This window comes from Mycteria americana, chromosome 11 (genome assembly GCF_035582795.1).
Source record: "Mycteria americana isolate JAX WOST 10 ecotype Jacksonville Zoo and Gardens chromosome 11, USCA_MyAme_1.0, whole genome shotgun sequence".
Taxonomy (NCBI): Eukaryota; Metazoa; Chordata; class Aves; order Ciconiiformes; family Ciconiidae; genus Mycteria; species Mycteria americana.
Genome location: NC_134375.1, coordinates 7,371,818 through 7,386,987, shown reverse-complemented (window position 1 = coordinate 7,386,987; position 15,170 = coordinate 7,371,818). Strand labels below are relative to the sequence as shown.

At 38.0% G+C, this 15,170-nt stretch overlaps 1 protein-coding gene across 4 annotated transcripts in view; it reads left to right on the top strand.

Moving 5' to 3' along the window:
• The window catches only part of PRKCD (protein kinase C delta), a 68,671-nt gene that overhangs the window by 36,044 nt on the left and 17,457 nt on the right, over positions 1-15,170 (top strand). For all 4 annotated transcript variants that reach the window (XM_075513857.1, XM_075513859.1, XM_075513856.1 and 1 more), the window contains 3 exons: positions 1,673-1,807; positions 6,189-6,388; positions 9,477-9,537. In XM_075513857.1, coding sequence (XP_075369972.1) covers positions 1,693-1,807; positions 6,189-6,388; positions 9,477-9,537 — 376 coding nt within the window. In that variant the 5' untranslated portion in view covers positions 1,673-1,692. The remainder of the gene's footprint in view (positions 1-1,672; positions 1,808-6,188; positions 6,389-9,476; positions 9,538-15,170) is intronic.

The following is a 15,170-nucleotide window of genomic DNA, read 5'->3' as shown; positions in this document are numbered from 1 at the left end:
TTTTATCTAAATGACTGTTCTGGGCCTTCAGAGATATAAGAGGAATGTTAATTGCTTCTCGGGTCGATGTCTTTACATTTAAAAAAATGCAAGTATGTGCAGGATTGCTTGAAATGGTCTTTCTAGTGCTGCTTCACTGAGCTGGTTAACAATCTACAGTCAAAAGGCCAGCTCAGCCCAGTTTCAATTCTTTATTTATTTCATAATATCTTCCCGTTACTTTGTTAACTCTTTTCTCCTAATCCCTCCTTGTCTGCATCCCTCATTCTCTGATTGCACTAGCATTCTCTTGCTATCAAATTACTGTTTTCCCTTTGAATAAGTAATTTTTGCTTCACAAAATGATACTGACATAAGCTACAGGGCTAACTCCCTTGCTGAAGGTGCTGCGAATTGTAAACTGTAATCTGCTCAAAATTCAGGAGCTCTTGAGAATGAGGGAAGACTAGTGAAACACCACTTTGCTGACTTAGAAATTACAGGTGTTTTGGATTCTTGTAGTTCCTGACAGTTGAAACCAGGCAACACAGTTTTTTCTGGAGTTTTTTTCTACCTCTCCCTCTTCCCTTTGCCTGGTATGTGCAGGTATAGAGGCTCACAGTTTGAATCATTAGCTCTGTGACACTTCCTAGGATTAGTACACTGCCACCTGAAAGCAATGCTTGAGTAGAAGTCGTGCGATATTATACTTGTTTCAGTTTGGTGGTGGTATTTGGAATGTACATGTTTTCCATATTAAGTATGAAAAATAAAATGCACACTTATCCAGTGAAATATGTAGGTTTCAGAAATTTCTGTAACGGTGCATTTATCTAAGTGAGAAAGTAAGTGTGAACTCATGTATGAACCAATTACTCAGGTTGTTAATGTTGATCAAGTGCTCATATGCAGTGCAATTACTTGATCATGCTTAAGGACATGTTACCCTTACTGTACATCTGGTCGTGGTTTTTGCTGCAGTGTACAGAAATTGTATGTAGGTTCAGTAGTTTCTCAGATAATCTTTAAAAATAAAATTAACCAAAGGTGTTCCTTTTATTATTTGATTGCCTACTGAGGTGCCTAGAATTTTGTCTGGGAATTTTTGAGGTTGTGTAGCAATTAAAAAAGAAAATAATGTGTACCTGAAGAGCAACAAAATAATGTGAGCTTTAGATGATTAATTTTCCTTCTAGCTCTCCCTCCTTGCATTGTGAGAGATGCTGGGAATACATGTGGAACGGACAAAACTCTTCTTCCTCCCTTTTTCCCCCCAACCCACCCTTCATTCCAGGTGTGAGGGAAAAAAATGTTTAAAAAAACCCCAAACAATCTATTAGTTTGTGAACTACTTATCAAATAAGAATGTTCATACACTTGTGTGTTAATGAATAGGATCTCTGTGTTTAAAACTTGAGCAAGACCTGAGTCAAAGGCATAACTGCTACTTACTTTTAATAGGATATGGTTAAAAGGGTGTCTTAAATTCAGTCTTTGATTGTGCCTGTTACATTTTTTGTTTCAGTACGTGCCAGTTTTACTTCAGGCTCATGGTCTCAAAGCTGCACTCAAGACTTGTTTAGAGGATGGGTTCTGTCAGCTACGATGGCTGCTGAGAAATGTGTATTGCTTTTTTACAAGTCTCAGACCAGGTCTTTTATTCTATGATTTTTATTTGTTTATTTCCACTTAGGTTGTGTATCATTGTGAGCAATGGCGCCCTTCTTACGGATATCTTTCAACTCATTTGAGCTGGGACGTGTACAGAGTCAAGGGGAGCAACTACAGCCTTTCTGTGCTATCAAGATGAAGGAAGCGCTGACTACAGGTGAGGCTACAAATGGTGATGCTTTTCTGGATATGAATAAGTTTTTGAGAAATACTGCAATCCCTCTCAGCCTGTGAATGGTAGTGAGTCCTGCTGTTCCTGTCCTGCCAAGCACTTCAACATGAGCTTTTCTTTCAGAATGGGAGAAATAACAATGACTTTTGTCTCTATCGCCACCTTAAAACAAGACTTCTTTATTAGTGCTTTCTTGTACTGCGGCCAGAGTGCTCAGCACTTGGTAGGGTGAAGTCTAAGCTTTCTAGTTTCTTACTTCACCACCAACACACAACTGTTCACAAAATATGTGGTGAAGCAGATGAAATGTCACTTTTGCATGGGTTAAGGTGAGTTGTGAATTTTGCATGACAAAGTTTTGCAAATGTTAAATAAAGCATCGCTTTCTCCAGTTCGTGACAGACTGTGCTTGCAGAAGCTCTGCGGGGGAGAGTGGTGTAGTGGAGTGCCATGAAGAGGGATTTGAACTGCAGAAGGTTTGAGAAAACTATCCTCAAGCACAGAGTAGTAAATTATCTTTATTGACTTGGAGGATAGGTAATAATGAGAAGTGTCGTTTGTTGTTGTAGAAACTGAGGCATTTTGGCAGAATTATTTGCTTGGAATGACTTTCACCCAAGGTCTTGTTAGCACCTCCCTGTTCAGCAGGCCTTCAGCCTGCAAAGACTGCTTCTTACAGAAACTGGTCCAAAGGTTTATAATATTTGGTGACATTTAGCTAGAATGCACCACTGTAGCCAAACAGGATGAGAGGGAATTGCTGTACTGGGTTAGAATGCAGCCTGCATTATGGCTCTAGGGCTTCACAAAACATCAAAGAACGCAGGAAAGGGTGAATTTTCTTCCTCCTCACACCATGACTGGGCTTTCCCCTTATTGCTGAGGTAAAAGCTGCATTTAGACTTTAAACACAAGGTGCAGTGCCCCTTCCAGAAAATGTTGTCATTGAGCAAATGTGTTAAGCTCCAAAGAAGCAGTTTCCTAGTCTGTTGGGAGAACCTCTGAAGAAGTGGTGTTGAAAGTGTTGCAGCTGCCAGAATGTGTGGAGAGGTGGAAGTGGTCTAAATAAATCCACTGTTTTTTTCAGCTGTCTCCTTTTGAGAAGTAGAATTGTCCCAACACATCTCCTCTTTGCTTGCATGTGTCTTTTGAAATACTAAAAAATGGGGGAGGAGAGCGCAGTGAACCTTGGAGCAGTGACTGATTGGGGTAATTGGGAAAAGAAACTGATGCTGCTGTTATCAGTTATCTTTGACAAGATCTGGAATAACTTTTGTTGGATTTGCACACTGTAACATGATCAAGGAAAAGCTTATTGTATAGGAAGAAGAAAATCATTTGCCTAATGATTAGGTATTAAGCCAATTTGCAAACATGTAAAATGTTTTGAAGCCAGTAGTGTTAGTACAGAAACAAAGGAGGCCTGAATACAGGAGGGGTAAGAACAGTGTTCTTCTTAAAGGCTGTTCTTTGCTGACACTTAAGTGTTCATTTGCAGGCAAGCAGTGTGATCCATGACAAATCTTGATTAGTATGATTTTAATTACAAAAGCAGCATGGCCAGGCTGGAAGTTGTTGCCAGTAATTCAGATGACTTCTTTCAGTTTTACATAGGGTAAAAATGTATATAGAACTGATCAAAGCAGATATTAATTGGGACATGGGAATAGAGAGAGTCCTGTGAACAGACTGAAATAGTTCTCTCTCCCTCTAAGAATCCTACAAGGAGTATTACCAACGCTTCTGTAAACCTGCTGCTTCTGCAAACCGTGAACTATTGTCAAAGGTTCTGCAAATTGGTGCAATTTCTTATATTCCCAAGGATGCCTCCTGAAGCTTGCCTTTTTGATGAAAGGGTCTGGCTGTAGCGATCAAAAAAATAGGCTAGTGTAAAAGCCTTGCTGTGCAGACACCCTGCTTTGAATTTCCCCTCACCTTTATTGTCTGTCGGAATAATCTCTAAATTGTGTTTTGTTTGAGCTTTCCCTATATATTTTCATCATAATATTTCCAAGTTCTTCCATAGTTAAGAATACCAAGTACAGGGCTATGCAAGTAGGTTTGCACTCCTAAGAACTGCAGTTTTTCTTTCTGCAGAGTTCTCCAAATTCAAGGTAAAAGGTTTTGACTGAGTAGAGGAGGAATGCTCAAGTTTGCTTTGAAATGGAGGAGGTCCTCAGGTGGCTGTTTCTGAGCATTTCAGAATGCCCTTTGGCAAGCAGGCTTAGGTCTGCTTGTCAGAGTTGTAATTTGTAATGCTGTTGTTGGCAGGCATTCCCTAATAAAGAAGTACAAGGATGCTATTTGCTACTCTTGTTTGGATAGCTCAGCACAACTGAGTGGAGTGCATCGAGCAAGTTATTAATGAATGAACACAAACTTTGCCTTGAGTTTCCAGGAAGATTTGTAAATAATAAGTATCTAATTCTTCCTTTGTCGAAGTGAATGTAAATTCTATTGCTAATTTTAGGAGACAGACCACACTGCAGCTTCTTGGGGAAGGCTCCAACTATTTAATCTGCTTTGCTACTGCCTTGATATCTGTCCTGGTTTCGGCTGGGATAGAGTTAATTTTCTTCCTAGTAGCTGGTATAATGCTGTGCTTTGGATTTTAGTATGAGAATAATATTGATAACACGCTGATGTTTTGGCTGTCGCTAAGCGGTGTTTACATTGGTCAAGGACTTTTTTTTTTTTTTTTTTTTCCCCCTCCTTCAGCTCCCCATGCTCTGCCAGGTGCCCAAGAAATGGGAGGGGGCACAGCCAGGATAGTTGATCCAAACTGACCAAAGGGCTATTCCATACCATATGATGTCATGCCCAGTATATAAACTGGGGGAGTTGGCTGGGGGGTAGCGATCACTGCTCAGGGACTGGCTGGGCGTCAGTCGGCGGGTGGTGAGCGGTTGTACATCTTTTTTTTTTAATTATTATTATTATCTTTTTTTTTCTCTTCCCCCCCTCCCTTGGGTTTTGTTCCTCTCTCTCTCTCTCTCTCTCTCTCTCTCTCTTGTTGTTTTCCTTCTCATTATAATTTTTATTATTGTTGTTGTTGTTGTTGTTGTTATTATTATTATTATTTTGTTCCAATTATTAAACTGTTCTTATCTCAACCCACGAGTTTTCTTACTTTTGCTCTTCCGATTCTCTCCCCCATCCCACCGGGGGGGAAGTGAGCGAGCGGCTGCGTGGTGCTTAGCTGCCGGCTGGGACTAAACCACGACAATATCGTAAGAACAGATTACACATTTAGGGGGGAAATGGATCATTCAGAGCTGAAGAGGCACTTAGAAAGCACTTTTATTGCAGCAAATGATCTTGATAAATAGCAGAAATTGTGCAGAATGTACAAAATTATATTCAGTTACCTGAGCACAAATGAGGAATAATTGGCTTGGCAGCAAATCACAGAGTAAAACTGGGGAGGTGGCATTGCGTACCAGAGTCACAGTGAAGAGCTGGATGTGGTTGCTTAGGAGGCAGTATCATTTTGGATATGTTGATGGGACTACTAAGAGACCCAGATCTAGAAATATGCTAAAGCTTGTTATAGATTGTGCAATCACCAGCTGTTTTCTGTGCCTGAGGTAAGGACAGGAAGAAATTAGCTTAACCAGTAGCAAGAGAGGCTTAAGCTGTGTATTAGGAAAAAATCCGTCTAATAAGAATAGTGAAGCACCATAAAACTCCTAAGAAAGGAGTCTGCAGAGATGTTCTCTTGAGGTCCTTTCAGGCCTTTCCTTATTCTTTAACTACACAAGGTCTGCATGTGCTAGAGAGGACAGATAAAGCTTCTTAATATCATTTAAAAAGTAGCAGTCATGGCAGAGACAGAGTACAATGCCAAAGAGAGTGACTTATGAATAGAAGTGAAATGTTGGGATAACTTGGAAGTAGATTAATGAAATATGGAGCCTTTCATCTCTCAGCCACCAGTTTCAATTTAAATTGGGTCAGTGTAAGACGTATCTTAATTTATCTTACAGCAGTAGGTATTCACTATGATTAGACGACACGTCATGGAGATTGATACCAGAAAGCAGCCATGCAAATATTCCCTGCCAAGTTGTGACTGACTAAACCAGCTTCTGAATTCCAGAATGGGATTTGTCCCTCCTGGTCTCTCTGGCTGCATGTTAACACCTTCACTGCCTTTGCATGCCTTGTTTGTCAGGGTGAGCTTTGCCTTCCAAGTCATGAATGTTTGAACTGAATATTTAAATTTTGCCCCAACCACAGTACAAGAAATAGCAAGTCTGCTTTTGATTTCTTTTTTTTTTTTTTTTTAATTTTATTTTGTTGAGTTTAAGTACTAGATCTACATTATTTGATTTTACAGTTTCTGTCCTTTCTTTGTGGCTTTCAGAGAGAGGAAAAACTCTAGTTCAGAAGAAACCTACCATGTATCCAGAATGGAAATCAACTTTTGACGCCCACATTTATGAAGGACGGGTGATTCAGATTGTTCTCATGAAAGCAGCAGAAGAGCCATTATCTGAAGTGACTGTAGGTGTATCGGTCCTAGCAGAGCGGTGCAAGAAAGGCAATGGCAAAGCAGAATTCTGGGTAAGGAAAAAGATTAATTCCTTAAACTTGCTGACCTCGTTATGTTTCTTTCAAGCTGAACAGATGCCTTATGCCTTTTAAACTATGAGGGTTCGATCCCTTTAGTATGTGTGGCAGGGCTTGCAAGACAATTATTTTAGCAGCATTTTTGAAGCAGATAACGTACAATCAAAGTTCAAGAAATTGAGAATAAAATCCATGGCATTAGTGTTTGAATAATGGCATATATCACATTAAATGACTATTTTATAAAGCCTAGCAGTTTTTATAGCAAATAGCAGATGTTTAAATTGGATCTGATCATTGTAATTCATCCAGAGAAAAAGAAAGGTGAAGCTTATTCCAAGGCATTTCTACTTAGAATTTCTAATTTTATTTATTTATTTTTACAATAAATTTTAGTTGGCTTGATACTGCTATAATGGGGATCCTTTAATCCCCATTTTTGTTATCCTGGTATCTTTTCTTGCCGCTGTGTCCCAAACAATTTTTTGTACGTGAAGCCAAGGGGTATGGAGTCTTGCAGAGTGTCATTTGCTCCTGTATCATACTGAGCACAATTCTGAGAGTCGAACTCAGAAATATAACAGGGGAGGTAAAGTTAGGGTTTAATGCAGTTTTAAATTTAGAAATATACATTCAGTCTAAATGCCAGTAGTTGTTATTAGTTGTTGAACTACATAAACCCAAACAACAACTTTTAAATAATTGTATGCAAATTAATTTTGCACTGTAAACCCCAAATAAATATAAAATTAAAAATATTAAATATTTTTTGGTTTGTACATCTAGAGAGAGGGGAAAGTGACAGAGGCAGGGAGGATCAAAATGCTGAGCCCAGAAATCTGAAATGTCGAACATATTGTTTTATTCATTTAGTTCATGTATTATAAGGAATTTTTAATGAATTAAGGGTTTAATGATACCATCTTTGTAAAATCCTATTCTCTAGCTTCTTTTTCAACTTTCAGACCCAACTGAATAGGCTTAAATAAATACAATTTCTTCCCTTCCCCCCCACCCCCCATTTGATAAAGTTGCTGAGATCCTGGTTCAACAAAAAGGGTTGTGAGAATGTGATGAGGCATTATTGTCCCAGAGAACTCTCTACAATTTTGAAGCAACTCTAATTAGTGTCCTGAATATTTAACATTTCTCCAAATGCAGAAAGAAGATTCAGAGAGGAATACCAGGATATCCTATAATTTGAGTGAGAGCTGTCTGGCTAGGTGGATAGGTGCTATAGTCTTGCCCATCATCCAGTTGCATGTAAAGCTGTACTCCAGATGGCTTGCCCAGAAGCTACATGTATTTGCTAATACAGGAACTGCCCGTCTCCGTATTTGGACTACAGTTAGTGCTAAGGAAATATTTGCTAAATGTGAGCAGATCTCCTTAAAATTTCACATGTAGTCTTGTATTCAAAGCCTTCTGGACTGGGGTGTTTCTGAACTTGTCTGAACATGAACCCTACAGGAGAAGACCTTTTCATTGGGTGGTCTAAAGCAGGATGAGCAGGTAGTAACAGATAGTTCCTGGTTACGTCCAATTTGATGAGCATCTCGTTTCTCGCACAACTGGCAATGCTGGTCCTTCCTTGGTAGGGGATGGATACATGAACTCTTACGGATACATGAATGCTTTTCCTGAATGCTGGATATGAATAGGAGGGAGTATCCAGTTGCTGCTTAGCTTACTATGGGAATACTTTTTTAAAAAACTCTCCTATTCTCTCTCAAGTCCGTTTTTGCTGTAGAATGGCAGGATTTTGCTCTGAGTATGTGCAAATCTAACTATCTATCTCACCATGCAGATCTCGGGGAAAAAACTTTCTTAAAGGGGTGCTTGACATTGAAGGGGCTTACAGATTTTGCTATGTCGGTAGGATCTCACTGGTTTGTACTCACCTGTTACATTCTGAAATCATACACTTTTCTTTCCACACCTTAACTTGAATTCTGAGACAAGAGCAATTATTCAGAAGAGTAGTTAAAACTAATAGTGATCAGTTTTTGTTTAAGTGATCAGTTTTAGCCAATTCAGTGGTCTGAAATCCTCTGCTTATTATCTGTAGAACAGGTACCACGTAGATGTCATCAGTGTTAAACTTCCTCTGTGCAGCCTCTGTCATGACTTGGACAGACTGTCATGCCCAGCAAAGAGATGTTAGTTTGCTTACCATAGCCTATAAGGTTATTTTTGTGTATGGAGAGACAGCTGTCAGTAGCAGCTGTAACTGAGGTCTGCGCCTTCTGTAAGCTTTGTTGGGCCAATGTTTTTGAGTGTCAGACTTTGCCTTAAAGATGAAAACTTAGTCATTATCTCAGTAGGGTAATAGGATTTGTGGGGATATCTTCACGGGTGTATCTAATGTAATTGTGGTTTTCTTTTTTTCTTTTTTTTTTTTTTTCCCTCCTCCAAGTTGTATTTACTGTTAACCCAGGGATACTTGCTCTGTACTAAGCAAAGACTGAATCAGACTCTTTCATGCTTAATAGCTTCTTACCTTTTATGAAGACAGCAGTTTAAGAATTAGTGGCTACTTTCTGAGCACAGGAACTGACCTCAGCTATTGGCTTAAAAGGCATTTGTTTTTGCTGGTCTGTAGAATTTGCCACAGAAACCATGTGTAGTGGTTTAAAGGGGAAAGTAAAATAAATTTTGATGATACCACTGTCTTTTGATTACAGACAACAGTATTTGATATCTTTATGGTTTGTACTCTCAATAAACATATAAAGGATTGTATAGACTTTTTCTTTTAAAACTGGGTTCCTGTGCAAATTGAGTTTACTAATAGTAAAAACAGAAGCCAACAAACTTCTTTGCAGAAACGGGAAAGGGACATTCAAAAACAATGTGAACTTTGTCTGCGCTGAACTTTTGGGTAGACATCAAAGCAATGCAGCACACTAGTAAAAGCAATAGAATAAAAGCCCCTGGGTCAGCTGCAGCAGTCAGATACGGAGGAGGGTTGTAATCCCATAGTTATTGAATATTATACTTTGATTCCCTAGAAGGAGCTGTTTAAATTCCTGAGAGTTTCAGTCAAGCACATACTTCACTGTTGGTATCTTTCTTTCCATAGCTTGACCTACAACCTCAGGGGAAGGTGCTGATGGCTGTGCAGTATTTTTTGGAAGATGCAGGTAATGTCAACTGTTCATTTTCAGTCAGTTATGTTAAAATAAAACTTTTTTTCACATTCCTTTTGTAGAACACAGGATGTAGCTCACAAAAAAAAAATCACCTGGTGTACTGAGTAGAATCTTCTGATTTCATTAATTTGTTTCATAGGGGTTTTTTTGTTTTGTGGAGTCATGGCTGCATTTTTTAATTTCTAAATGCCTTTGTGCCCTTTATTGCTGTTGCATTTAGCCACTTTTGGTTCTTTAGTATGTCTGTCCTCATGTTTTGATGCGATAGAAAAGATATTATCAGTTCCTTTTTGGGTGCAAAAAAGTTAAGTCTCTTGTTCTAGCTTATGTGGGAAACTTTTTTTTGTGGATTGGGGAACTGGGTCTGAGTTTCCTGGGATTCAGATGTCATATCACTAATCACGGAAACTGATTGTAGCAATGAGTGAATGGTTAAGTGTTAAAATGCAAATATCTAGTCAATGTTCTGCCATATCAGTTTAAAAAGTGAACAACCTGTATATGTCAGAAATCTACATACACTTTTTGGCGAAGAAACTAGGAGGTAAGAGAAGATAGTTAATTACGAGAGGGGAAGCTTTAAGTACAGTAATAAAAACAAACATTTTGGCAGGGATTTGTGTATCTGTGGAATTCTTTCCTAAAGGAAATGATGTAAACCTCACAACTTGCTTAGCTAGTGGTTAAAACTTTCCCATACTAGAAGACACAAAGACATTATTTCTTGGGAATTTAACTGGTCTGCCATATTAGCCTATCAGTCTTACGTGGTTTACTACTATGTGTTTGTAAATAATAAGTGGAAAGAGTAAGCAGTAAGTTTTAAAGCATTGGTGGGGTTTTTTTCCCCCAGATATATACAGGGAACATAGTTCTGCTCTCATAGAACAAGTTAATTGTGAAGGTACCATACATTTTTGTACCATATGTGCAATCTGTGTAGCAGTTACTAGAAAAGCTACTAAAGATAGAATGTGATATGCAGTAGGTGACATTTCAGAGTTGACATTTTATCTTTGCAATGGCAAAAAAATAGCACTCATTATTAAAATAGCACTCATTATTAAAAAAATAGCACTCATTATTAAAAAAAAATGGCACTCATTATTTTGGTCTCCTTTATGAAAAGTTAACTCTTTAAAGCAAAATTTTAAAAAATTGTGTGACTTTGAAGAGCTTGTAAGAGCATGTCTCTGAAGATCAAAAGCTCTCTGGTTATGCACCACTAATATTCTGGTTTGCATTCAAAGTGTTGTGAGCCATTATATTAGAAAACCTTTGTCTTGGTCTTAGTCATGGCTTTCCTGTGCAAGGCAGTTTCATGGGGCAGTGGTATTATGAGAATCTATCTATTTAATGAGACATACAGAAATCCATTTGTCCAGGAAACTTAAAAGTTTCTCAACCAAAACTGTACAAAACCAACTTCAGTATTCTCAGTTGCTTATTTGATGAGGCTGAAGCGTATTTCCTCCTCTGCACACAGACGTGAGGAATAGTAGAGACAGCATAAGTGAAAACCTTCCATAATTTGCTATTAGCTGTTAGTAGGGAGATAATATACTTGTGTGCTCTAACTACTAAAATAATTGTACTTAGTTACTGATCAAAACAATTTAAAAATAGATATAATGTTCTTGCAGTTCTTTTCATTGCCTTTATTAAGGGTTGCAGATGGTAGTGGATGAAGCCTAAATGCCAACCAGATCATTAAGGCATGCAGTCGTACTTTAATTGGCAAGTTAAGATTCGTGCATTAATGCTCTTGTTAGACCTTCTACTTTGCAACAACTTCCTATTTACCTTCTGCTTTAGAGAAAATTACTCACGAATACCTTTTTGGTAACCAAACCACAGAGGCGGTGGAAACTCCCTTTCAAGACATTTATACATCTACATTTTGCGAAGGAAAGTCACTCAATCTGATATTTGCAGTGTTCACATCAAACATCAATACATTTTAACATACTAATCCTCCTCAAAATTATAGACCTCCCTCACGTCACTATCTGTATATTGCTAAATAGGCAAACATTGAATTATTTTTGGCTCACCATTGCACTGCTGTAAATGTTTTCTCTAGTTAAATTAGCAGTTACCAGTGTTAGAGCAGTTTGTTAGTGCATTACAAGGATGTTTGTATTGACTTCCATTCTTTGCATTGCTAAAACCCTTAGTTAATAGTTGGAAGCTCAGAGACAGTTCACATTCCTTCCTATGCACATACCATTTTGTTTTCTTGTGTGTGCCTTTACATACAGAACTGTATGGTAGCTGTGTTTCTAAAATACTAAAAAAAGCTTATTCCAGTTGTTCCCTAGTTTATTTGAAGGTATTGCTACCATTAGTATGTTTGAGTTATAGGTGCTATCTTTTGTTTGAAAATCTCCAAGCACTTAGCAAAAGTGACTAATTCTTTCTTTGGCTTGTTTTGCAAACAAAAGCTGTTGTTTTTCAACCCTTCCTTCTAAGTAGCAAACACTCTGCCATCTTGAGAAAACTGCTTTTCTCTGCTTCAATGGTAGGCAACGGTATTGAGAAGTAAGCATGTTATTGCTCCATTATCAGATTTATTATTAGAGAAATATTTTCATGGAATAAACAGGTATTAAAACTTGCTTCATGGTAGGCTACACCAAGACATTTCATTTGTATATTCTTTTTGCAGATTGGGGCCTGGGCAGTTAATTTAGGGCTATATATGAAAAGTCTTCCCAGTCTTAGGGGTTTTTTTTCTTTCTAGACCCTGTAAAACAGGGACTGCAGAGACCTGACTTAGAGCCGTCAAAGAGCTTTTATGTCTTCTGTCCTGTGATTTGAAAATAAGTTTGTGCTGGAAATTAAAAGTTTTTCTTCTGATGAGAACAGGGTGTTGGCCTCCATTTTCATTTCAGAATATTGTTTTCTTTCTGCCCCTCCTTCTCGTGTTGTAGTATTGAAACTAGGTTATGATTCTGTAAAGCAGCTTTAGTTTTAATAGGTGGGAGTTGCAATACGTTTAATGCTTTGCTTGATCTTTGTTTATTCAAATGTAGTTAATGACCTTATCGAGTAAGAAAACCCAGGATCACAGAGGTGGCTTGCTGTACTGCTGAGTGTCTTGTGCGGTGTTAGCAGCTTTGGAGGCTTTGGAAGTATGTTTGTGTCTTTTTTTTTTTTTTTTTTTAATTCCGAATTGCTGTTTTGCTGGCTGCAGCTTCCTGGAGGAAGGGTTAGTGAATTCTTTCCTTAAAATGCTATTAGATAGACCAGAAGGTGAGTAATTTGCATGTGAACTTTTGATATCTCAAGTATCTGACTTCTGGGAGAGGAACATGAACCAGAGAGCTGCATATATTTTGAATATGGTTTTCTCTGTGTGTATTGAGATGACTGTTGGGGAAGCATGAGATTTTAGAATTTTTCCAAGGCATCTGTGAAAAAATAATAGGGTAAATAACAGATTTGCTATCATAGTCTGGCTATTGTATGGGTCTCAATTAAAATTTGAAGCAAGTTTCTCTATGGATGAGGTGTGTTGGGGAAGGATTGTCATGCCATTACTAAAAAATAATGATAAGGGCTGAAAAGCCAGAACTGGACCTTATATTTCTAAATGGGGAAGTTGGTATGATTTAATCATTTAACTGAGAAAATACTATTTCTATAAATTTGGCAGATGTGATAGTTATTCAGTGGCACCTAGCATCTGCTTTAATCTGCATCTAAAAGTACGATTGCATGAATTTAATAAAAACATTTTCCGGCTTAATTGTCTTCAAGAAAATCAAACATTTGCAGAAATTGTGTAATTTCATAAACACAAAGTTGGAAGTGTATTTGGTTGGTAAGGTCGCTAACGTGTTGTATAGAGCAGAGAAAATTTGATATAGTTATATGTTCACAAGAAATTTGACTTAGATGCTGTATTTTTAAAGGTTGGTTTTACTGTGCCTTTGTAATTTAAAAAAAAAAAAAAAAGAGAAAACCCGTTTTCCAGTTTATTCCCTTTTTTACCACAACAAATGAGATATCGGGTGTCTGTGCAGAAGTGTTAACCAAAACACTTATTGAAATTAAAAAAAAAAAAAAAAAGTACTCTGTACAGCCGAGCACAGACTGTGTTAGCACAGCAGCTCTGCAGATGGTGTAGGTGCTACAAAGACTGGCGTGGACATGGGCTTTTTTTCTTCTGGATTGAAAGGCAGGTCTTGTTAAAACTCTGGTGTTCTGTTTTAGCACTTTTCTAAAAGACCATTGACTTCATTAATGCCTATGAAAGACTAGTTCGGTAGCGACATGCTAAAAGTAGCTGCAGAGCAGTCCACCTCAATGCTCTGTCAGTCAGAACAGTAGTAGGTGCTGGCTCAGTGGCCGAGGCAGGACTTTATTCATTTATTTCGAGGAGCAGGCAAGAAGTCCATGTCCCGTGGGTGTCCCAGTCTCTGCGCAAAACAGAGCATCACACGCTTGTAGTTTTTCTTACAGCAGAAATGCGTACACTATCACATGTAGTATACATACCTTTTCATAAAGGTGCTACTAAGAGTTCGTAACGCTGTTTTTGACCACTGGTGCTAAAACTCGTAATGTAACTGCTTGGGGCTGAGATACGTAATTTGAGATTATGTGCTAGCTTTGAGAGCAAATAGTATTGGCTTGTACAACAGCAAATTATTGGTATTGCTGCTTCAGTGTCAGCAGTGTAAAATCCACAAGTACTGAGAATGGAGGAGATGGGTTTAAAAAAAAAAGAGAGACAGAAATACATAGCAATATTAATATTCTGCCTGTAAATGAAACACTGTGATAATCACAAAACCCAAAATGATTTAACATAGCAAGTTCATGTCACAGAAATGTAGACTTTTGGGAAACTTGTATTTCTGTACATGGTTTGTTGGGGTTTTTTTTGTACAGATGATCTGTAAAGCAATCCTCTCCAGGACCAGGTTAAAGAGCAGTTTTCCTCTGAGACAGTTCATACCAGGAAAGTCTCCTTTGTGAGAAATAAGCTTTCCTTTTTAATGATTGCTCTGTGAGATTAATATTTTTCTTGACCTGAAGACACACTTAACTTTCAAACAAAGCCAAGTGCAAGGCAGTAGAACAGCAGAAGAGGACACTGAACAGAAATGTTAGTAGTTTTTGTAATTTATTATAAAGTTTCAGGCAAATCTCAACTTGAGCAGCCAGTTAACTTGGAAGATGTTTTGCCTGTCCCTGTTTGAAGTGAAGTCCTGGTACTCAGTTTCTGACAGTAGCACTGTTATCTTTCCTCTGTTCATAAACAGAACTGTGAAATGAGCAAGTTAAAATGAAAAACAAACTCTGAAAATGGTAAATATTTTTTCTGGTTTTTCTTTTAAAAAAATCTAGTGGGGTTATTCTGGACGTTGTTTTCTTTTGTCCTTGAACTTTTGAGGTTCAATTGAGACAATTTGACATCTCACCTTGAGGTTTATTGCAGTTCAGTAGAGTCCTAGCTTATATCGTTTTAGAAAATGTTTTCCAGACTGGGTTGCGTGTTATGTTAGTGGCTGTTAAGGACTGTGAAATATTCAAAAGGACTGGCACTGCAATTAAACAGTGTATACAATGGTACATTTACAGCACTTCTGGAGAACTGCACTGTCAATTCACAC